Below are 23,792 nucleotides of genomic sequence, written 5' to 3' on the forward strand. Positions count from 1 at the left end.
ATGGAGAATGATAAAATTGAAATCAACGAAGTTGGATACTTATTATCTTAAATTTTTGAAGTTGCAAATAATCAGTGTTTGGATTATATTGTAACGAATATGACTTGCTTAGTTATGCGGTTGAGCCGAAGCTACTTCGTGTAAGTTCGGCTGACTACACGTTATAAGCGTCACATCTCGTGAAATTTTTATATCTTAAGGGATCGCGCGCACCCTCGCCCACATTCAAATGCTTCAAAAAGAAGAACAATTTTTTATAACAACATATGTTTTAATTTTCAGTTGAAAATGCAGTTTACACCTGAAATCATGACATAGCATGTTCTAATGAGTTTCAGATGTAGATAAAAGATGGCTCTGCACGTTGGCACGGTTAAAATAAGAAAGCGTGTTACAGAATATGCAACTGACGTCTGTCAGCAGAAGTTCAATTCCTCTAGTACAGAGTAGATCGTGAAGCACGGACACGGAACGCGCTTTCATGAAAAGTTAAAAATTTTTTATCCGCAAGAAGACTGCGTGGTAATAAGTATTTCAAGTTCAGGTAGTTAACGCTTGATGCCAGAAGTTTTTAAAGTTCTATAAAATTAATTGCAAATTAAGAATGACAACGGTAAACAAAGATTTGCAAAAAGAACGAGAAAGGTGTACATTCGATCCTTTGGAATTAACACATTTACTTGATGGTGGTGTAGAGAAAACTGCTATCCGGCGAGAGAGAGGTACGTAAACAAGTTTTATCGTCGTTCATATCTCGTAATTTATCTATAACGTTATAACTTCCAGCTTACGGTAATTTTACGTATTCGATCATTTGAGCCTGGCTCGCTTGCTTAAGGTTTTTTTTATTATTATTATTTCTTTACTTTTTATGCCCATAGAGCTTATTAAGGCCACATTATACGGGGCATAGTCCATCCCGCGCCCGTTAAAGATAACGTGTCAAGTTGCACATGCGTAAATTTGCCAACGACATCGTAAATGTTATTCGGATGCGTGTGTTAATGGGTACTTCTTATTCATATTCCCACTTTTCCATTGCGTGCGCGTTTTAATATTGCGCAAAGTGTGTTATGCGAACGTGAGATAAATTAAATTCCATCTGCGTCCAGCGAAGAATTTTTTTCGTTTTTTTATTTGTACGGGACGCTAACAAATGGCAAAGAATGTAGGATCTTTCAGGTAAAATTGCATATAAGGAAGCAACGCAAAACATATATAGTACGTTTGCATATCCGTATCGAAATCGTCACTGAACTAAATCCAGTCAACGCCTTGTATAAGAATCTGATAAATGAGCATTGCAGATACGTATGAACGAATCGCGCGAACTTTTTTCATTCTTAGAGGATCAATTACACCCAACTTTTTGACGTCATAACCTCAAGCTCCATGTCATTGTAGATATAATAATTAGAACTGATTTTGAAGAGGTGTTATCGGAGCTGTTACCGACGTTGAAGTTAGTTAGGTTAATGTAATGAGACAGTGAAAAGGAAATCACTATTTTAGAATTCTTTAATCACTGCAGGAATTAACTTTGCAGATAATTTCAGATAACCCTAACGTTGTGAAATAACGATTTTTCTTAAGTATGCATTGTTACAATAAAATTACTAGTTATCATAGCTGTTATCCACTGCTTCGGTGTTCCATTATATATGTATGTACATATGATACAGTGATGTATTCCGCCTGACTTGTTTTGACCACATATCGTGATACGTGCATTGACCAGCAGATAGGCCACCTGGCCAGAATTGACAGCCTTACTTGTCATAGCACAAGGGGCCTTTTACAATGTGAGATAAAATTAGATTCCCTTAACGTGGAAACACACGCAAAACCGTTATCCGTTGGTGGATCACCTACAGTCCGTAACGTTCACTCGCCCCAGGCACCAATCAATCAGGCACACGTGTGAGTGAACTTTATGGCTTGTCGGTGATCCTGCAAACGGTACACGGTAACACGGCATTCCATGTGCTGCACCTTTTGGAATTCCTTTAGGGTGTATTCCGACATATACTTCAAGTACTGCCGACCGTGACGCAAGGCAGTCAACTGCGAACTGCGTTCCGTTTTTACTTAGAGTTGCCAGTCGCAGTATAATCGGAACGCTACACCGAGGACGCGGCCATCTCTCAATTATTGCACATGACTGCAACTGCCTCACGTCCCAGGCCGTAGTACTCACAGTCACAACGTCACAAATTTCATCTCTGTCCTTTAAATGTAATTGTCAGTGCCTTTTACAGGAGCGCTTAGTCTATGTTTATAAGTCTATGGTCATGAAGACCGTGTAGTCGTGCCAACACGCCGCCATTAATTATCGATCAGTATACGGCGCGTTGTTTGAATCACGGTTGGGGTCAATTCTTCCATCATATTACAAGTGTGTATGTAATCTTAAGATTTAGTTTTCACATAAGCACGACGTGCAGCTAACGTCGTTCCAGCTGAAAATATTCTATAGGTTATACTATTTTCGGTATTTTCGTACTGAACCAAAAACAAGTATGCAGAAATAATAAATCACTTCATATAAATTGTAAAATTTCGTGGCGTGGTCGTACGACTCTTATTAGAGGGACTATAGATAAAATTTCTGGGCAAAATAATGACTACGTCTTCACAGAGCACGATTAAAATTACTAGCTTTGAAACCCTTATTTTACTCGTGCGCTCGCTTACTCATTGTCAGTGTTTTGCCAGATGACATAGGTACACAGTTCCGCTTGTCCTGGAAGTCGAGTTTCACCAGGTAGCGGACCTGGAACATAGAAACTACGGAGCGCTTGTCCTGGAACTCGAGTTTCACCAGGTAGCCGACCTGGAGCGCGGCAACTACGGAGCGCTGGTCCTGATGCTCGAAATTCACGAAGCGCGATTTCCGTACGTCCTCTCACCTAAGCGCTCATTTCCGCACTGAGGAATTCTGCTCACTGATTTTCGTTGTCATAAATTTCTGCCAGAGCTCAACCAGTGTATTTGATTTGCAACCAACTTCGAATCTACTATGGAGGTTTCGAGTTTTGAGAATCTTTTGAACGGAATAAATTTTCTTCCAAACTGGAAAATCGAGTACAATAAAGTGTAATTTCTGGACTTTGACTACTTCGTCGAGTTACGTAGTTGGATGACGTAAAAAATAGTTGATAGATTTTAGTGGAATTGTGCAAAAACTCGAGTATTTGATGGGGATATGGCGCAACGTTTTCCAATAGTTCTTAACTTCTGGTTATCAAACAGTGTTCGCACAATCTTAAAAAAAAAAGTTGATAATTATTACAATTTAAGGCGAATTTTCATAGAATTCCGTACACCATAAGGCCTCTTTCGTTTTCATTTTCTACTGATTGTTCTTTTCTTGCACTTATTCTTGAAATATGCACTAATATAGTGGAAATAAATTCATGGGAGTTCATTCTCACATTTAGTTTCATTAATGTGTGAATAAAATCGACTCCTAATATAAGCGCAAGCATCGAATACACAAACCAAGCAATTCATGTCTTTTGAAGGCTACGAATGAAATTATGCGGTCGTGCGTGTTACAAAAAGTGGACTTTTTATTTTATCCGACTAGTTCACAAATGGACTGCCAATGACAGGGTACCTTTTTATGTAAAAAAAAAACATCGCTTTGATTTTTTAAGTCCTGGACAGTGCTCAAGTAGTTCTATAATTCTGTGCTAATGCAAGCAATGAATAAAGAAAATAGCATCCTATTTTTGCAAAATCGCTAATTTCTTACAGATTCTGAAAAGATTCAAACGAGTTCTAGAGTCCCTGAGCTGAGACGAATTTATATACTGTTGCACGAGATATTGAACAATCCTATTGCCGCACATTGCTTATCTATGCCGAAAGCTAATTTGATAGAAGGTATCATGCCATTTTTTTTTTAATTCAAATCCCCACAATTTCAAAATTCTGAGGGTCATCAGCGACCGATTAGCGGTAAATTTTGGTGCTTTTAACAATTCGCTGCGTTCAACCTTTAGTAGTTATTCTTCGTATGGCTATGCTATATAAATGTGAAGTGGGTATAACCCTGGATCACATTTGCGGGTAAAACCTCATGTTCACCAATGCATATAGGCTCTGATAATGGTTATAATAAGCGAAATTTAACACGGTTGGTATAGATCATTGGCTACGTCATCATCTCCGTTGAGGTTTTACTCTCTTGCAACCTCAAAGACTGCAAAAAGATTACAAATATTATAAAGAGATTACAAAGATTAAAGAATAAAAGGATGGCAAATATTAGTATATCAGTTTCACAATCGGGGATCAGATTAACTTATCTATAGTCATTCCGTATTCGATCATGATAAGAATAGGCCCGTAAGAATTCGAAGATTGTAAGTTTTGTAGTTCCGGAAATATTCCATTTATTATTGATTACATCTGCAAAGACTTTGCTATATTCTACAAGCTTAACCACCAAAAAATCAATCCCAAAAGGTGATGTTTTATGAAAGTGAAAAATAAAACTATGAACGGTCGAGAGAAATGTACTATTGTGCAGACTAACGATTACTGCAGCATGTCAATTATTCGAACGAGTTAATTTAATCACTGTCTCAAGCCCTGCACAAGGTGATTTTCGAGAGAATTTTCCGCTCAGACTTGTCTAGACTCGAAAGCTGTAATTAATTTTTCAAGATTGAAAATCCGTACATTGAAACAATCTTCTTTGTACTTCCAATAAATTGGCGTAAGTTATAAATTTTCAAAGAAGTCAGTGTTCAATAAATATTGTAAGCTTATAAAAATAAGCTTGTCTACTCTCTGATGGAGAGGTATATGAGTAGATTTCCCGATAGATCCATTCTTTTTTATAGTATGGTGTTTTTCGAGAACGTTGTAATACCAGCTTGAAGTAAAAATTTAAATAATTAATACAATCATAGCTGTAATATGCAACATTAAGGTGGACATTACCATGCCATACCATTGATTCTTAAACTTTCAAATAAGATCGTGGAACGGTTATTATTTTGGTAAACAAGAAAAGGGTTAAAAACCTTCCGTGTGGGCTTGTGTAATTAATGGATTTGATATCTTTGTCATTGGCATCTTTCTGAGAGAGTCCGATTTTTTTTTTTACACGCTTTTGGTAGCTATATTAAATCATTGAAGAACCTCAGATCTAAATAATACGTAAATATCGGTTTATTATCATTCTTTATCGTGATTATTACTATTATTTATACAAAACATAAGTCATTAACATAATTTTATATCTTTTTTCGTGTACTAGTATCTTTATGCTTTATTGATATTGTGTCGAATAAAAAATTTTCTTGAATGTAAGTTGTGTGTGTTCAATATAGTTGGAAAATTTGTATGTATTTTTCTACATAAAAAATTTATCTCTTTGATAGCGGATATGTACAATTCAGTACATTATATGTGGTTTCAGAGGAATTCTTTTTAAGTGACCCCCAACTTCAGGACACCGTGCCTGCCGAATATAAGAGTCATAAAGAAAAGTATGAAGATGCTATTCGTAAAGGATGTAGGGTTCTCGAAAAAGTGCAGGAACTTCAAGAACAAGGGAAAGCAGATATGGATGTATTCTCGTAAGACAAACACAGATACTGTTTACACGATAAATGTATACTTATATATTTTCAACGCACCGATTATACGTTTGTATCATCTTGAAATAATGAAATTATCTCGTGATCTATTGGAAAACATAATCATGCGACCTGAACAATCACTCATTTTTCGTCAGCTCAAGTACCACAATGCCTGCAATGGCGTAATTTCCTCGGTAAAAAATGATTGAATTTATGAATTTGTAGCTGCAAGGCCCGCGTGTGGATTATTTTAATACATGAAAGTCTATCGTTTTATTGCAGTTTATACATTATACTTTCAGACAAGTACTCGGTGGCATGTTGGGATCAGCTATCTTAAAAGATGGGAATCCGTTGACTTTACACTACGTTATGTTTATTCCTGCACTTATGGGACAAGGCACCGTGGAACAACAAGGATATTGGATATCGAAAGCCTGGTCATGCAACATCATTGGAACATATGCACAGGTTAATGGAGACTTTCATTATAAGATTCGAAATCAAAAGGTTCCACTATACCAGACCCCAGGATTTAACCCCTACAAGTAAAAGATTAATAACCATATTAACAATTATTTACAGACCGAACTTGGTCACGGAACTTTTATTAGGGGTTTGGAAACGACAGCCACTTACGACTCTTCAACTCAAGAATTCGTTCTCAACAGCCCAACTTTGACTTCTTACAAATGGTGGCCCGGTGGATGTAAGTTGCGTCAAAAATAAAATTATACCATTTTCATTCCTCACATAAATTAGTTGAAAATACGAACACACGTCAATTTTTTATAGATCCTGGATATCTCATTGAACTCAACTCGCGCTATAATTTAATCATTATTCTGAAATTTGTTGAACAATTCCTAAACCTTGCAGATTAGTGATGTTATAGTGATTAAAAACCGGTTAGCCAAGGTCCCAACTGGGTTTCGGTGTTGTAATCGTTCATATTATAATCCTTGAACTGAGCATAGATGAACTGTATTTACAGTTACAGGTGTATAAATAGAAATGATGTTAAAAAGTTCGTTATTGAAAACGTAAAAAAAAAATCAGCCTAGCCGCTAAAAAAATTAAGCAAATATATACTCCAAAGATGTTGTAACTTGTGATTTAATTTAAAAGATATGTTTCCCCTTGTTTTCGTCGGAAAAATATTTTACTATCACGTACCTCATTTCACGAGGTGACTGGTTGAAACTAAAACTCGTTAGTTACATAAGTATCAGTAATTCAAGTCTCTGACTGAAACGAAGTCCGCTTTTGCTCTCTCAAAACCATTAAAGGTTTGCAAGGCATGTTTAATCTTTCTATATGCTTTATACTTTGCTACATATCTCTGTATGCTTTATTAGTTTGCTAAGGAAAAACTCTATAACAGAAGTATTTCGATCCTGCGGAAAGATTTATAACTGTTGAATACATGCGAAATATTTTATACCACCAAATATGCTTATAGTGGGTCAAACAGCCAATTATGCTGTGGTTGTGGCACAACTATACACCCAAGGGCAGTGCAAAGGTATCCATCCGTTTATCGTCCAACTCAGAGATGAAGATACTCATGAACCGTTACCTGGTAAGGTATTGAAAACCCTAAAAAGGAATTGCTTATTACTTACTTATAATTAACTACATATGAATTGAATCCAAGCAAAAGCTTTTACTTATTTTCTAAATTATGGAAATTTTAATTGTAAAAACTTTAATTGAAGTGATATCAGCAAATTTATAAAATCATGATTGCATCCTTGTATAAGCTAAAAATTCTGGTATTCAAATCTACTCTTCAATTTTGCGATCGATTAATTTTTTTTTTCTCAAATTTTCAATGTAATTACGGTATAAACAACAAGCTTGACTATGTAATGCACGATTTTTCCTACTTTTAGGCATTCAAATTGGAGAAATTGGCACGAAATTGGGTATGAACGCAACGAACAATGGATTTCTTGGTTTTGACCACGTTAGAATACCCAGAGAGCATATGTTGATGAAAAATTCACAGGTTCGTTTGAATTATTTATATCAGTTATGAATAACGTGTGTCATATTTAGAAGTATATCCAAGGTCATCCATGTTATATTAAAGGTGTTAATATACAAGCAGGTGGCTAAAGAAGTAGCTAAATTTGGAAATTCATATCTCGAATAAGGAATTATTCAATTCGACTGGGATTTTTTTATTCAAAAGTATGTAGATCGAGCTTCATTGACACATTTTTCGACTAGAATAAATCAGCAGGAAGTATTATTACTGACAATAACGGCAAACATTTCGTTCTGTGACACATGTTGTGGTGACCACGATATCTAACAACCGATATACTTCAACTTTGGATACACTAATTTTGGATGATTTATTCGATAGGATCCTCTTTATTACCAGCCCACTTTTAAAAATGATATATTGCTGTCAGTTAAATAAAAAAACTCGTCAATTTATGAAGAAAAATCGAGTTTCAACTTCATACAGTCGACATTACGTTAAAAAAATTATCGCGGCAAAAATGATGAACTATCCGAGGATACTGCCTTCAAATTCGAATTAATTCGGTTGAGCCGTTTTCGGAATATCGTTAGCATCGCGAAACATATTACTGAGTGAAAGGATTGACGTTATTATTAGCGAAAAAATACCCCCCCACCCCAATTGAACTGAATAATTGTTTGCCGAGCTATAAGTTCCCAAAATTCACGCAGTTTTCCATCCGTCAACCATGTCGATTCCATTTCACCTATGTAATTGAAATCCAAAAAACGTGTAATTGCATTAAATACATATTTAGGTGTTGGAAGATGGAACGTATATCAAAGCTCCAAGTGACAAGTTGACGTATGGTACAATGATGTTTGTACGTGTGGTGCTGATAAAAGATATTGCGAGATATTTATCGAAAGCGGTTACAATTGCAGTAAGATATAGCGCAATTAGACGACAGTGTCAAATTACATCGGAGTAAGTATTACTATGTTCCTTTAATTTTCATTTACAAATCCAGCGCCTGTTTCCTGCGTTAAACAACTGGTAGCAGACGATACAACTGGTCTTGAATGTGTCAGAATCAATTTAAGGGTTTGTAATTCCTCTTTTTATCGTAGCAAACCAGAGGTTCAAATAATCGATTATGTTACACAACAGTATAAACTGTTCCCTCAACTGGCTACATGTTTCGCATTGTCAATGTCCGCGGAATGGATTTGGGACATGTACAACAACGTCACTGCCGAATTAGACCAAGGCGAATTAGAAAGACTTCCTGAGGTATGTTCGCTGAGGTTTTTCAATTTTTTATCTGGTATTTAATGAAAAATAACACTTTTCTATGATTCTCTACGAAAATCTCTACGATTTTTATCGAATTTAGAACACGGTCATAGCTTTTGAATAAAATTTTTTGTAAAATGCGTAGTTTTTCACAGATATAGGTATATCCCCTGGAATCAGAGGGACCAAGTTCATACGCTTATACATCCTTCAGGATAATTACGGGGTATTATTTAAATTTTTTGGGGTAGTTAGTTTCTTATTTTGTTGCGGTTATTAATAGGTAATCACAATATTTTGTAATATTTCATCGGTGTGTATACGAAAAATCTTTAATAAACAACAATTTTCTACGATTTGCTATTTGTCCGGGTTTTTGTAAAATATCGTAAAAATCATTCTCACGAAGCACCTCATATACCATAGAAATTTGCCTCTGCATCACTTTTAGAACTGTCTGAAAAGCTAAAAGAAAAAAAATATAAAGCATGTTGTTCAACGTTCATGATTATCTGATTACGACTAATATATTACGAATAATTCTGTGGTTTAACATGATAAAATTATGTTAGACAAATATTCAACTTCTCATTGGTTGTAAATATGTATTCATAATAAATGTATTTCAGTTACATGCATTAGCATGCTGTTTGAAAGCAGTTGCATCCTCAGATGCAGCAGGAGGAATCGAAGTAGTGCGATTATCTTGCGGTGGCCATGGTTATATGAGTGCAAGTAATTTGCCAGCCACCTACGGCTTGGTTACAGCTGCATGTACATATGAGGGTGAAAATACTGTATTATTCCTTCAAACGGCTAGATATTTGGTCAAAGCTTGGAGGCAAGCAATCAGTGGTCAAGATTTACCACCAACTGTGAAATACTTGACGCAACTTTCTCGTGGTATCAAGCAAAGGCCTTGGAAGAATACGCTTACGTGTATCATAAGGGCTCATCAATCGGTTGCAGCTGGGTAAATATAAATATAATACTTTAAATAACATAAATATAATACGTTCACGATAAAATTTTACCTATTTTCACCATTCTTCAAGGTTTATATTTTTCTGAGTAAAAACTAAGAACATAATCTGCAAGTAGTCACCGGTGTCAAAATGACATACTAACTCAGATAGCTGAAACAAAAAACTACAATACGATTCTGTGCGAATTTTCACGTCTTAATTGCGTTTTTTGCACTTTCTATCCGACTTTATCCGAAATTTTACACAGGGTTCTTCTCCAAATAAATCATAGATTTCAATCCAGAAATTAAATAAGAAATTGTTAACTAATTGTCGGTTGTTGACAGTGACAATTCTGTAACTCTGCCATTAGTCATCGACGGTCTGTACTTATGAGTACCCGACAATTTGGTCAGTGAAAATGTGATTTCCTACACACAAAGCCATCTCGAGAACGCTTATTCACAAGTTTTAAACAATTACGAAGCAGCCTTTTCGGGCATCAATTAATTACAGCATCTTGATTCCCAGAAAAATTCGGCTCGCAACGGAAAATATGGACAGGCGAATACGTAGCGGTTTATCGCAGGAAGAAAGTTGGAACCAAACGAGTATTGAACTGGTACAGGCAGCAGAATCCCATTGTCGACTGTTTATCGTCGAACGATTTATTACAGCCGTACGAAATTTGACCAGGATTTCTAAACAATTGCATACAGTATTAACACAACTGTGTGAACTTTACGCTGTCTACTGGGTATTGCAACGGGTGGGCGACTTTATTCGGGTATGAAAATTAAATTATCTGAAGTATGAGAATTAGGTATGACAATAATAGCGAAAATAAATTAGGTAACAAAAATAATTCCTGTTTCGCGTTCCCGCAAAGTTATCGTCGTATCTACTAATCGTATTCTGTAGATGCTATCTGGATAAATAAACGAGGATTATTTAGAATTTTTAGTGTTTAGAATCTGAAAGTCATTAATGATATTGCAATAAAACCGTCAAAGCTAAGTTTGATCAAAGAGTCATTGACCGAAGAATCAGTCAAATTACTCGTAAATTTTATCCCAATTGCAGTAATATAAATTTTTCATGCATTAATTAACATGAAATTTTCAAAAAGTGAATCGAATATCATTTGTTCCAGTAATATGACGATTTGATCATTTGTTCCAGCTTCAATGAGGTCAAATTGATCAGAGAAAGTAATGAAAAAAATTGAAATAGTCTATAAATATAGATAGCCATCATTTTCTTTTGTGTGTTGGAGCCTTCTTTAAGAACGAAAATTTTTTACTGTCCACAGTTTTCATGTCTAAATGTCGAAGATGTTCCCGTACTCCAGTCTCACCTGGAAGAACTATTATCTCAAATTCGTCCAAATGCTGTTGGAATAGTCGATGGGTTTGATATTAGAGATGAAGTCTTGGGGTCAGCCCTTGGAGCATACGATGGAAATGTGTACGAACGTCTGTATGCCGAGGCGATGAAAAGTCCACTAAATCAAGAGAGTGTTAACAAATCGTTTCAGTTACATCTCAAGCCTTTCCTGAAAAGCAATTTATAACAAAGGAAGAAATGTGAAAATATCAAGATGCACTTGAGCAGCCGAGCTACGATCAACTGATCATCACTGATGTAAACGAGTTGATGATAATTAATCCACGCAGGACTCGAATACATCAGTCGTATGATTTCTATACAAATCACAAAGATCCTGCACAATATACGTGGGTACTACATTGATCTGAAGAAGATAAATCTCTACGAATTCACAAGCCATGACAGTCGGTACTTTATACTGAAAATACATATCATATATGTCGACAACATTGCAAGATTTTTATGCTGCCACTTTATAATATGATTAAAGAAATGTTTGACCTACATTCTTTTGCAATCATATTCCAGTTTTACTAACCATTTCCTTTTTTTAAAGTCCATCAAGTGAAATTTCTTCATTATTTTACTACTATTTACTACCATATTTGACAAAAAAGGACCTCAAGTCAAAACAGAAGTCAGGTAAAGAAAGAGTGAGAAGTATCTTATTCAGAGATATTTTAGGTTCAAACAGTAACGTACTTTAGCTTAATTGTATCAGCAACTAGTTTGTGCATTGAATAGTTTGGGTAAATAGAAACTTGAAAAATAAAATAAACGTTTGGAGTGAATGCTTACGATGATCTTTGTGGACCACGTTGTGATTTGTATTTATGTATTAAATGTAAATATACTCATTGTTGGAAATAGGAAATGTTGAATTTATACGATGTTATTGCAAATTATTTGTACAATACATAATGAATATATGATACACATTATGTTCTTAGTTTTCTTTCTTTTTTTTTTTGCAGTAATATGGGATTTGAAACAATTAAAATAGAACCCGATAGCTGTGTTACATCACGATTTAAGCTGAGATTAGTAATATCACGAGTAAGTCGGTTTTTAATCGTACGACTGTGAAGTAAACACAAACACCAAATCGATATACACATATTCAATTAAACAGCCCTCCCGTAGGACGCAAATATTTCAGAGCCTAGGGGCGCCCAAATTATAAATCGACCCTGAGATGGTAGCTGAAAATTAGCCATAAGTTGAAGTAGGTCAACATTAAGTCCACGAACTTCCTTTGTACTGTCAAATGACGAAACAACGCAATTAAACTTCGTACAATTATCATGATTCTGTGGCCTGTGTTTGATCAACTAGTTATTCCTATAAACAATAAATTGATGATTATTCAAAGGCATTGTACTTGGTAAAATATAGCACAAGACTCAAAATAAAAAACAAAATAACTAGATTTATCGAATACTTAAATTCATAAGTAATCTTAGTATTATTGTATTGTATTCCTCATGTTGCAATAATTGGGACATCTATCCTGTAGTGAAAATTCAAATTTCTCGTATTTTTGAGTACCATAGGTGAACTTTGTTTGAGTTTTGTGTTAATCTAGAAAATTCTTGTTCGCACACGCAAAACTATGCTCCAATCGTTCGTGATGGCTATGCTGAAGGGCTCACCAACGAAATTTCTTGTACACATTAATTCTTTAATAGACAGCATTCACGGAAAAATACTCAAGTCCGTTACTCTACTTTACACTTAATAGAAACAAGATCCAATAGCGTTGTCTGCATCAACAATTTATTTACTTTCATGTCAAGCCCCAATCGGGGAACCAACATTATCACAGGCAAAATAGAATATCTTTGTTCAACATTGTTATTTAAGGTTTAATCGATAAAATTGGTGCAAAAAAATGAAGGACTACAAAAATAGCGATAACCAACAATCTTGTACTCGCATCTTTCATTCAAGTACAAGGTGTGTAGCACAAGTTAACATTTTTTTTAGCTGGTAAAAGGAATGAATACAAATGAAAATTACGTAAAATAATTTATATAGCGTATATATAAATAAATATATGTGTATGCATATATACATATATATATATATATATGCATATATTATGTGTGTATGTATATGTACATATTACAATAATTAACAGGCGATACATGAAATATGTAATAACAATTTAGAATACAATAATTTTTCTGGTTGGCAGTAAAAAACTTCCTAACTGTTGTCGTGGACGATGGAGATTTATTTGATTAGAACAATTAGAATAATTGTTTATATGAATTAAATCTCAATGTGCAACGGTCAGGAGAAACTGCTTTTTTATGTTTGTATTTAATGTGTACATAATACTGAAACCCGAAATTTTATGAGGAGGGACAGAGAAAATTGAATAATACATCATAATGTGGCCGACTTATTTTGCTTGGTTCGAGTTTATAACTTTTTTTTTCTCTAACTAATTATGAACTGTAGTAAATTGAATCATCCTAAATTGTTATGAGTTAACGTATTACAGATATTTTCATAAATTACTAATCTATTACTCAAATTCCAGTATAGTTTATCATCAACCAACTAAGTCCAAATATAATTTTCATTTTAGCATATTTCAGATAACATCAAAATGTCATAAAGGAAAAATTATGAAATAAACTTAAATAAATGATAAAATCAAATATCTTTATAGGAAATATTTTTGTTGCCAATTGTTTCAATTGCACACCTCGGATTTACATAATTCAAGTTAGTTTCTAAAACAAACAAATGAATACTTCGAAAATGGCGCATCCTATTTCCCATGACATAAACTATGCACTTAGCACGAAAAAACTGATCAAATCGCAAATTATACATTGATGACTTTACTGTAGTACCTAATATTCCATTTCCGCCTGGTCGAAAAAATCATATTTAATACTAGACTTTTCTAGTTCTACGAGGGAACGGGAAAAATAAGCTTACCGCCTGGACAAAAATGAGTCAGTGTGCAGTCGTATAAGGTTGGCATCATGACGAATTTTCAATTGAGTTGAGGGTTTCCTTTCTTTTCACGATGAAAATACTAAAAATACGTAAAATAATAGGAAATATGCTGATATGTCCAATCCTTCTGCATACTTAGGAAGAATTTCAGATTTGCATACAGTTTTTCGTTCTTTAAGCAGCACCTCTCATTTCAAGGTATACGTGAATCCAAATACATCACCATCAAAATCAAGTTACGTATTCAAAATTTACCTTAATAAATGAATTGCAAAAAATATTTAACAAGTACAACGAAATATGGTTACCATCCTTGTATACCTTTTAGACAGGATAGTTGGACAAAAATTCAAGTTGGTTGATTCGAATTTGAGATACTATAGTGTATAGATTTATGAAATGGGTGGTATTTCGAAATTCACATTAAGATTGGCAGACTGTGCCAACTTCACTATAGTTGACAGTTTGACAGCGACACGAGCTGCTTCATCCAGATCATCAATTGGTACGATTTTCAATCCTGCATTAGCAATAAGAGCTTTTGCCTCATCAACATTGGTTCCCTGAAAATATACGATACATGGGTAAAGCGTGTGAAAATATGATTCAGACTAAAAATATGAAAACATTGAGATATTTTACGAATTTTTATGAGGTATTCATTTCGCATTATACAATAGCGAACAGTTATTATTGGAAAATACCTCTACGTGGGTATTACAGTATGAAAAAGGTTATATGATATCGATGGCTGTTACGTGATAAGCAGGGGATCAGAGGAATGGGATAAACAGGACTTTTCTTCAATTAAAATGAAAACTGTCACGAGTTTGTATCTGGCCATGCAGCGGTATCCGCGAACCACCATAAATTTTCATGATGGCTGAAATTTATAGTGCTAAATTATTTTCTGGAATGAAAGGATTTTTTTAATGTAAGTAATAAAAATTTGTATGCGAAAATATTCAATAAAAATAATAAATCTGGTAGCTATATGTGAGATGTACCTGAAGTCTCACAACCACGGGAATTTTGAGGCTGAGCTCCTTGGTGGCTGCGATAATACCTTCAGCAATCACGTCACACCTCATAATTCCACCAAATATGTTGACCAGCAGTGCATGTACCTGTAAAAATATTGTATGCATTGAGAATGTAAGTGCAAATAATTTTTGGCTTGATTGAATGCTGAAAATGATTGTATTATGAATTACCTACTTTACAAATTTTCTACCAAACGAACAAGTTTTATGGGCAAAACTCAATAAATTTCAATCGATTCAGTGAGAAGTTATCAAATTTCAATGATTATATAAGTCACTCAATATGTTTCTTACACTTGGATCAGAAGTGATGATTTTGAAAGCTTCTTTAACGGCAGAAGCAGTAGCGCCACCTCCAACATCCAGGAAATTGGCAGGGTCACCTCCGTGAAGTTTAATTATATCCATAGTAGCCATGGCTAAACCAGCTCCGTTGACCATACATCCAATATTACCATCCAAAGCAATGTAATTCAATTCGAACTTTGCTGCTTCAACTTCCCTTTTGTCCTCTTGAGACCAATCTCGTAAAGCGAATAGATCCTTCTGTCTAAATTCTGCATTGTCGTCAAATCTACATTTACAGTCTAAAGCATAGTCTAAAACAAAAAAAAAAAATGTTGTTCATGAATGTGATCCTTCAAATTAAATTTGATATATTTTTTGTGTTTGTAACACTGGAAAATCTATTGTGTTCAGAAAAAATTTGATATGAATTTAGTTATCGTTTAACCAGGCTCTGCCCAAACTTGGAGGACCTTTCTAATTTATTATTTTGTTTTCCAAGATATTATTTTCTTTTTCATTCTTTGCCAGGTCTTCGGATGCAATGTTATTCTTTGTACTTGGTATTAAGGCAGCGAATTATTTATAGTAAAATATCAAATTTTTTAAGCGGGCCTTTGCCATGGGCTGAAAATTCAAGAGTCAATTTGATGCATCCACCCGACACTAAAAAATTTACTTCCCATGAACACAAAGGAATAACTAAAGTACCATTTTGGAAAAAAATCCCCAAATTATTTGGAAGCAAGCAATGGATCACTTATACTTTAAGCAGGTATACTTATAGCAGTACATGGCTGAGAACATAAATCAATTTTCGGTATTTACATCTCTGCAATTAATCGTTTCGGGTTTATTTTTTATCGAAAGTAAGTAGATGAAGTTGCATTTACATATTTTCTTTCATCAGAATTGATTAATAGAAAGCATTGTTATTGGCAATGACATAAACCGTTTTGGGTGGTAAGATGTTTTACAGTGTCCGTGATTCATATCTCAAAAACGGGTCTACCAATTTACTTCACAGAGCACAACTAAATAAGAATACTGAAACTACACCCATCGAGCTTTCAAATGACACTTCGCTCAGTAAATGAAAACTCATATTTTCATAGATTTCATACTAGATACATAGATACATAGATTACCAACTATAGGCTTCAAAGGAACAAGTGTAAAATAGAATCAAGATGCGAGCTTACATTTTCCATTAATGTCTTCAGCAAGAGGATTAACTTCAAGAAGTAAGGCATCCTTCTTCTGGAACATAGCGTATAGATCGATGATCATTTTAGAAATATAATCCTTAACATTGCCAAGGCCCATCTTTGTTGCAATACGACCAGCTTGATCCGGAGTAATTCCTTTCTGGATGTCGATTGGCTCATACGTTATTGCCTCAGGATTAGTAGCAGCTACCTCTTCGATATTCACGCCTCCTTGGCTCGATGCAATTATTACTGGGCCCTGCAGAAGATACTTTGCATTGTAATACAATTATCATGAAATTTTTTAGCTACTTAATTATCTATTGAGGTCAATTCCAGTGATTATATAAATCATTTACTGAAACTTCAAAGTGAAGTTTTCCTGATTTTTTCTGCAAGAATAAAACTCGGTGAAAATGTGAATAATAATAGAAAGTATTTTACATGGTCGACGTTTAAATAACGAAAGTTTTAGATCAACCTCGATTATTCTGATAACTTTCTATTTTGTTATAAGTTACACAGTGTTAAAGAATATTCATATTCATTTTCAGTTAGGGCTAAAGATTCGAAGTGGAACAAAGTTAAGGTAGAAGAGAACACAAATCTCTGTATTTTTTTAAGCTTTATGTCCTCACATCCGGGATTAAACTTGGTTCCTTGAATAACTTGAATTAGCTGTATGGGAATGAGGTATCAATCGAACTTTATAAAAATAACTTACACCAAATGATCGCTCCATCATAACAGCAAGATAAAACTCCTTGCGTGGAAACATCCGTTGCGTCACCATAACAGCATTGCATATCCTACCAGCTTCCCCAGTCTGCTTTGTTATCAACAATTTTCCCAGCATTTTTGAAGCTAGTTCTTTAGCCTCCTGAGGTCTGTAAATTGAAAATTGTAAAATTGATTACAATTTTGTAACATTTCTGATGATAAACAATGCATTGTAAATTTTTTAACAAAATAACGATTCGACAATGCATTTTGAAAGACTTTAATCAGTTATTACTGAATCACCACTAAACTTTTGGAGGGTAGAACACGAAGTCCAAAATTTGTAATCAATGTAATACCAGCAGATCTTAGACAATAAACATTTGGTTCAATCTAATATATAACGAAATAGAAAGCTACGCCACATACAAGATTTAAACACCAACATTCTGTTTGTGCAAAAGGCAATTTTCTGTAAACTGAGATTTATTGGGTTAATTTTTCCATAATTTGAACTTGAAATTAAAGATAATTAACTTATTTTACAAAGGCCTCAGTAAATTAATTCTGAGTCAACGTGAGAAAATAAATAGTTTGCTAAGAGCTGTACTCAGAACAATCGAATAAACTTTTTATTTTTGCAACTTCTTTATATCGTACTAGTTATATCTAGTAGAAGTAAATGTAATTTTTTTGTTTGGTATTGAATATTTTCTAGGTTCAAGTGCCCGATACCCATATATGATTTTCCTTTTCAATTTCGATACAATTTAATTTAATTTATAAGTTGTGATCAACTTGGGAGATGATACAATCTGTTGATGATAAATTAACTTTGATACGTTCTTTTATTAAAAACGTACAAAACGGCATGAAGAAAATATACTTGAATGTCAACATTTTTCATGATGAATATTACAATCATCGGTATTTCAGTCAATTCTATGCCAGGAAGCACAGTTGCAACGTATGTGATCTAGAAGCAATACCGGTTACTACCTTCCTCAAGTAACTTACGTTTCACACATTTTGACGCCGCCAATATTCGTGCCCTTGAAGTGCCCCTTTCCTCGCCCACCGGCAAGAACTTGAGCCTTCAATACTATGTCTTTTGTATTGAGATCAGCGGCAAACTTGGCAGCTTCATCAGGGGTTTTCGCCACACCAAACTTTGGCGTAGGAATCCCTGCCTCGGAGAGTAAGGTATAGCTGATGTGTTCATGAACATTCAAGTTTCGAACTGGCTGCTTTGCCAATCCAATTGTGCCCACCAAGATCTAAATGAAAATTTCACATGAGGTTTAAGGATTTGATAGGAATCGATCACCAACATACTTGTGTACTTGATATTTCAAGTAAAAACTAGGCGGTACTTATATTATGCAGTTAAGCGAAATCACTCTATATTATGTTGCATTTCTTGGTGCAACTAAATACTTTGAGGATACTGTCCAGGTTTTACCCTGTTAGCCAAACAGATAATTTGTATTTACCTTTTTGTTAGTTTCAATTTTAGGATAATGCAATTTCGTGGTATTATTTTGAAGGTGAAAATGAGGTGAAATCACTGTTATGATTTCGATCAAATTTACAAATATAATTTAAAAATTTCGAAAAAAAAAACGGATGCACTCTGGTATTTTTTATCTGATTGTAACGTTTTTGAGATTTTTGAAACAGTATTTTATCCTTTCCTAGCATTTAGTTCATACAGTGAGGCCATTTCATCCTTAAGCAGCCACAATTAACAGACGTTTTTTTGTTGCAGTGTGCGCACTTTGCTTTTTCTTTACCAGTTGCTACAATGCAGATAGTATAACGCTATCTTAGGCTTCAAGTTTAGTGGCAAGCATCTTCCATGCGGTTCAGTTGAGTATGGAATACAAAAGAATCTGTGTTTTTCAATACAGGTGTGACTTGAAATTTTAACTAAGCAACATCCTTGAAAACAAACCTTTGTGCTGATTTTGATGATATACAAAAAAAAAAAAATTAAAAATAATTTAAAGTCAATAAAGTCAATAAAACATGAAATAACATATTTCTCCAGTTGTTATTTCATTAACTTTGACGATGGCAAAAATTATTGTGGTACCAGTTATATGAATAAAAAACAAGAAGAAATTGAAAAAAAAAAAAATAGATATTGCAAGCCTAATTGTAAACTAAAGTACTAGGCATCTTAAGAATTAAATTGTCATATACATCAATCCAACTTTTTCATTATATTGACAGAAAATTGATAGCAGCCGTATCACAGATTCTTTGTTAAACAAATTTGTAACTGACTGCAGAAGCACGAGGTTTACAATCAGAGGTCAATATTTTATGAGATTATTATTTCTACGATCATTATAAATATTAGTTTAGTGGCAATAATAAAACTGTTTTGAGTTTTAGTACAGTCGTGAAATTGAGCTTGTGTGACAATCTTAGATAGTATCTAACTTTGTAAGAAAATTTTGCACGACCATATGTAAGTCTTCCATCAGTTCTCAGGTACATATGCCCCTTGAAATCGCATCAACAGTATTTTCTTATCTGTGCTCACATTAGCAAACACAAATTTTTATGCCCGTTACACATTTACGTATGTACAAAATTATGAAACAAGTTGCTTATATTACTGGATATTACTCATTTCTAATACGTTTTTAAACCATATATTACGGAATTTCACATTTCTATTCAGATAGATATTAGAATTAACGCTGCAGGATTATTCAATTAATCTTATACGTTGATAAATTGTTTTTTCAATTAGTTGATTAATCGAAAAAACTGTCAATTGCATGGACCGATTATTTGATCAATTGAAACACGATTACTAAATACTGCAATGATCCATAATTTAATTAGCTATTAGAAGGCATTTTGATCAAACTGGATCAACCGAGACTTCAAGCGCATATTATGTACAGTATAGATTTTTCCCTCTTCACTCCAGTGATATATGAACTGTTATTCAAATCATCTCTTATCATGATGTCTTAGGTCGATTTGGGCATAGGCACCAGCAGATTTAAAGGAGTCTATCTCTCCGTGGGAAAGAGCATCCAGAATTATCTCGACAACAGATTTCTTGTTGTTTGCAATGAACAGTATTGGTACGTGTGTCGCTCCGCATTCCCTTACTGTTTGATTAAAAGCCTTACTGCTTCAATTGTGGTAATCGATCACACGTGATTCGTACAAGGTACCAAACGGAAAGTGAAAACAGGATCGCGACAGAAATCACAGGATAAAATTTCATGAGAGTTCTAAGATCTCCAATACCTACAATGTATCATGCTTCAGAAATGGAAATGTAAATGCTGTTCAAGGTAAATTGTAGAGAGTAATAAGATAAAATTGAGCAGATGTCATATCAAAGTGAAAATCGAGAAATTAATTGTTTTATCTCAAACAAATCAGTATTTAATTTACTGCCAACTATCATTAATAGAACAAATAATTTTGATAGACAAAACAAAAATATCTTTCCAATATTTCCCTGAGATTTATGAAGATTTAAGAAATTTTCCTGAGATTTCCTTGATGTCTTTGATGACCCAGTTCTGTTGCTACCGTGAAAACGATTTTATCTGCATACAGGAGACAACAATGCATTCCCGAATATTCGCAGTCTTCATAAAATCATCAAAGATGCACTAGTGACATTTTCGGTGCAAATGAAATGAAAACCATGAGAAACCGTACAAAATTCGAATATCATTTATTTATTTGCCAATGAATAGAGTACCAGTAATCATCACATTATTAGAAATATCTGATTTGTGAGTTACTGCAAAAATTACTGCACTTCTGTCAAAATCTATCTACTTTTATAAAAAAAAACTGACTGATCTATTCAGATACCACCAGAGTTCCATCAACATTGATGGCAGTACAATAACTCTGACATACACGCAGAGGCGTTATGACTCTGAGTACCTTTAGTCCAAATGAGATGCAAAGATGATGCAACTCTCGATGAAGCGTGTGTTAATCTTTCCCAAATGTTTTCTGAGTACCAAATATTCGAAATATTCTGCATTGATTTATTTGAGCCAAGAAATGCAATTTTTATTTTCCAAGACCAAATCTCTGTTGAAAGGTCCTTTGCATTTAGAAAACATTCGGTGTAATTTTGAAATTGTTCAAAATGATTTCATTCATTTTATCGACTTCTAATACTTATTGAATAAAGTGATGAAAAAAAGCCTGTTTGACACAAACACTTCGAAAAGAGATTTTAAAATATTTCAAGATTGGAGAATATTCAAAAAGGCCTTTGACACTTAAAGGAAAAGGTTTTAGCAATCGAAATGAATTGATTTAAATTATTTTGCACAGATAACAATTTAAAATACATTGCTTTGAAGATTATTGAAGAAATATTTTACAAAAATTTTAAATGTTAGCATTTTAGTTCTGGAACAATTATTCGAAACTGCATCCTAATAGGCATTATATTCTGTAACAAAGCGTTTGAAAAGTTTGATCTGCCAAAAATTTAATAAAAATATTTGTGGGAATATATCTCAACATATTGAGGAATATAATTGCTAGTTACCCATACTTCTAAATGAATATGACGGAAAAAATATTAACAATCAATAATACCACTAAACCTAAGTGCAAGTAGAAATGTTGAATGTTGACGTCTTGTTAGAATTGAGTGTTTCCTTGGAATTGTAAAACGAGAAGTTTTTAATGCAGTTGATAGGAAAGGAAATGAAGTATTGCAAGTTGAATAGTTCTTTTAAATTCAATAACTCAAAAAAAATTGAAGATAAAGAATAGTTGCAATGTTCATTTGCGGAATTGTTGAGCATGATTCATTGTAACATAGTCCGTGTAAGTACTTAAAATCAATTTGCTTATTATACAACAGTTATTGTTAGCGAGGTTAGCATTGAGCTTAAAAATAAGTTTCATGCTACGACCCAATAACAGTCGCTATTGTATGTAGATACAAATAAATGAATACTTCCCGCATTATAAATTATGAACTGAAGAACAGGGAACATCAATTAAATCCAAAACTGCATAAATTATGTTAACTTGTCGGTCGAATATAAACGATTAGATTTTAAATAGGACTTGGTGATACTGCGTAAATTAATTTGGTTTTTTTTCGCAATCGAAATAAGGTTAGTGAAGTAAGTTACATTCGAGAGGAACCTTGGCTTCAAATCACTTGACCCTGGCGCCCAATTTAGCAGACTATAAATCTAATATGGTGATCGCCCCTGTAATCACTCACTGAAATTACGACGCGTCCAGATATTCCTTTAGCGAGAGAATATTAAAAACTGAAAGCTGGTTAATGCAGCGATAATATAGCGGCATAGATTTGTTTTAAAACTCACCTTAGACCCATTAAAACGGGAAAAATTCTCCACTATGGCAGCAGTGCGGGACAACATCGTAGCCATCTTACGTACTCTTGAGCTGAACGGCGATCAACTGCCAACCCGAGTCCCAAGTCCCAACTGCCAAACTAACTAACTATCAAGCACTATGCAAGCAGAAACATGGCCAAACAGTAGGGCAAACGTCGTTCCCACGCATGGAATGCACAAAGTGTGGTACGGTACCCAATGACAGTAATTGTCAAGTTAGTGATGCATACATTTTTTCTTTACAGTACACACATCTTGTCACAAGATACCGCCACTAGACGTATGGGATTTCGATTCTCTTTGCGGCGCGTCGATTTAAAATGAGCTGCGAGTAGCCTAGGAATGTTTGTCGACATTTTTTTAGATCACAAATCCAGTAAGCATATCCTATTCAGATGGCACCATCGCAAATCATAGAAAGTGTAACTCATTCAAATTCAGATATTATAAAACGACAATTGTGCCAATTTGTGACAATTATGCCGTCGTACTTCCAAAACTTTAGAAAACAAGTTACCAGAAATCAGGCGGGTATAAAAAATTTCCATAGAAATTTTTCAATAATTTTCTACAATACAGATACAAAAGCGAAGATCGGCGTTAATTTCTTATTGTATTTCATCTTGTACAATGGGTCTTTTAGACAGATCACCCCTATCTCGAATGTAAAAAATTTTAACATCGATCTTTTTGTAATTTCAGTAGCCGGTTTTGAATTAGCTTCGTTTTTATGTTCTTTGTCGTTTGTCATGGGAGACGTGCTCATTTGATATGCAAATATCGTGTTTTATTGTAACAACTTGTATCGACTGCGAAAGGTCAGGCGGGGGAGAAAGATGCTGGAATTCCCAGTTTACAAATTACCGAAGGTATGTGCACCTTATTGACTTTAGTTAGGAAATAAAATTTATCAAAAAGAAAAATGTATTTACATGGAATTCACTCTGACTA

At 34.2% G+C, this 23,792-nt stretch overlaps 2 protein-coding genes across 3 annotated transcripts; one reads left to right on the forward strand and one right to left on the reverse strand.

Moving 5' to 3' along the window:
- The first annotated feature begins 405 nt into the window (after positions 1-405).
- Positions 406-11,971, forward strand: LOC124181084 (probable peroxisomal acyl-coenzyme A oxidase 1). Of its 2 annotated transcripts, XM_046567273.1 has the most exons (11): positions 409-722; positions 5,435-5,594; positions 5,900-6,068; positions 6,183-6,306; positions 7,060-7,179; positions 7,493-7,608; positions 8,390-8,559; positions 8,703-8,865; positions 9,498-9,841; positions 10,365-10,620; positions 11,146-11,971. In XM_046567273.1, exons 1-11 carry the CDS (start codon positions 605-607, stop codon positions 11,404-11,406), a joined length of 2,001 nt encoding a protein of 666 aa, XP_046423229.1. In that variant the 5' UTR covers positions 409-604; the 3' UTR covers positions 11,407-11,971. The 2 variants fall into 2 exon arrangements, with proteins under 2 accessions (XP_046423230.1, XP_046423229.1); XM_046567274.1 differs by lacking the exon at positions 10,365-10,620 and having other exon boundaries at positions 406-722; positions 11,146-11,299.
- LOC124181085 (succinate--CoA ligase [ADP-forming] subunit beta, mitochondrial-like) lies at positions 11,783-23,056 on the reverse strand. Its single transcript, XM_046567275.1, has 7 exons — positions 22,809-23,056; positions 18,472-18,731; positions 17,459-17,621; positions 16,729-16,993; positions 15,536-15,840; positions 15,206-15,325; positions 11,783-14,761 (listed from the first exon to the last, which is right to left on the reverse strand). Exons 1-7 carry the CDS (start codon positions 22,872-22,874, stop codon positions 14,591-14,593), a joined length of 1,350 nt encoding a protein of 449 aa, XP_046423231.1. The 5' UTR covers positions 22,875-23,056; the 3' UTR covers positions 11,783-14,590.
- Between the last annotated feature and the right edge of the window lie 736 nt (positions 23,057-23,792).

This window comes from Neodiprion fabricii, chromosome 4, assembly GCF_021155785.1.
Source record: "Neodiprion fabricii isolate iyNeoFabr1 chromosome 4, iyNeoFabr1.1, whole genome shotgun sequence".
NCBI lineage: Eukaryota > Metazoa > Arthropoda > Insecta > Hymenoptera > Diprionidae > Neodiprion > Neodiprion fabricii.

Excerpts from the sequence above, each read along its gene's own strand:
- LOC124181084 (XM_046567273.1), top strand. The coding sequence starts at position 605 with ATGACAACGGTAAACAAAGATTTGCAAAAAGAACGAGAAAGGTGTACA. Across the intron at positions 7,609-8,389 it reads TGTTGATGAAAAATTCACAG|GTGTTGGAAGATGGAACGTA; the intron begins GTTCGTTTGAAT and ends ATACATATTTAG. Across the intron at positions 10,621-11,145 it reads GGGTGGGCGACTTTATTCGG|TTTTCATGTCTAAATGTCGA; the intron begins GTATGAAAATTA and ends TACTGTCCACAG.
- LOC124181085 (XM_046567275.1), bottom strand. The coding sequence starts at position 22,874 with ATGGCTACGATGTTGTCCCGCACTGCTGCCATAGTGGAGAATTTTTCC. Across the intron at positions 15,841-16,728 it reads TGAAGACATTAATGGAAAAT|ACTATGCTTTAGACTGTAAA; the intron begins GTAAGCTCGCAT and ends TTTTTGTTTTAG. Across the intron at positions 14,762-15,205 it reads CCGTGGTTGTGAGACTTCAG|GGAACCAATGTTGATGAGGC; the intron begins GTACATCTCACA and ends GTATATTTTCAG.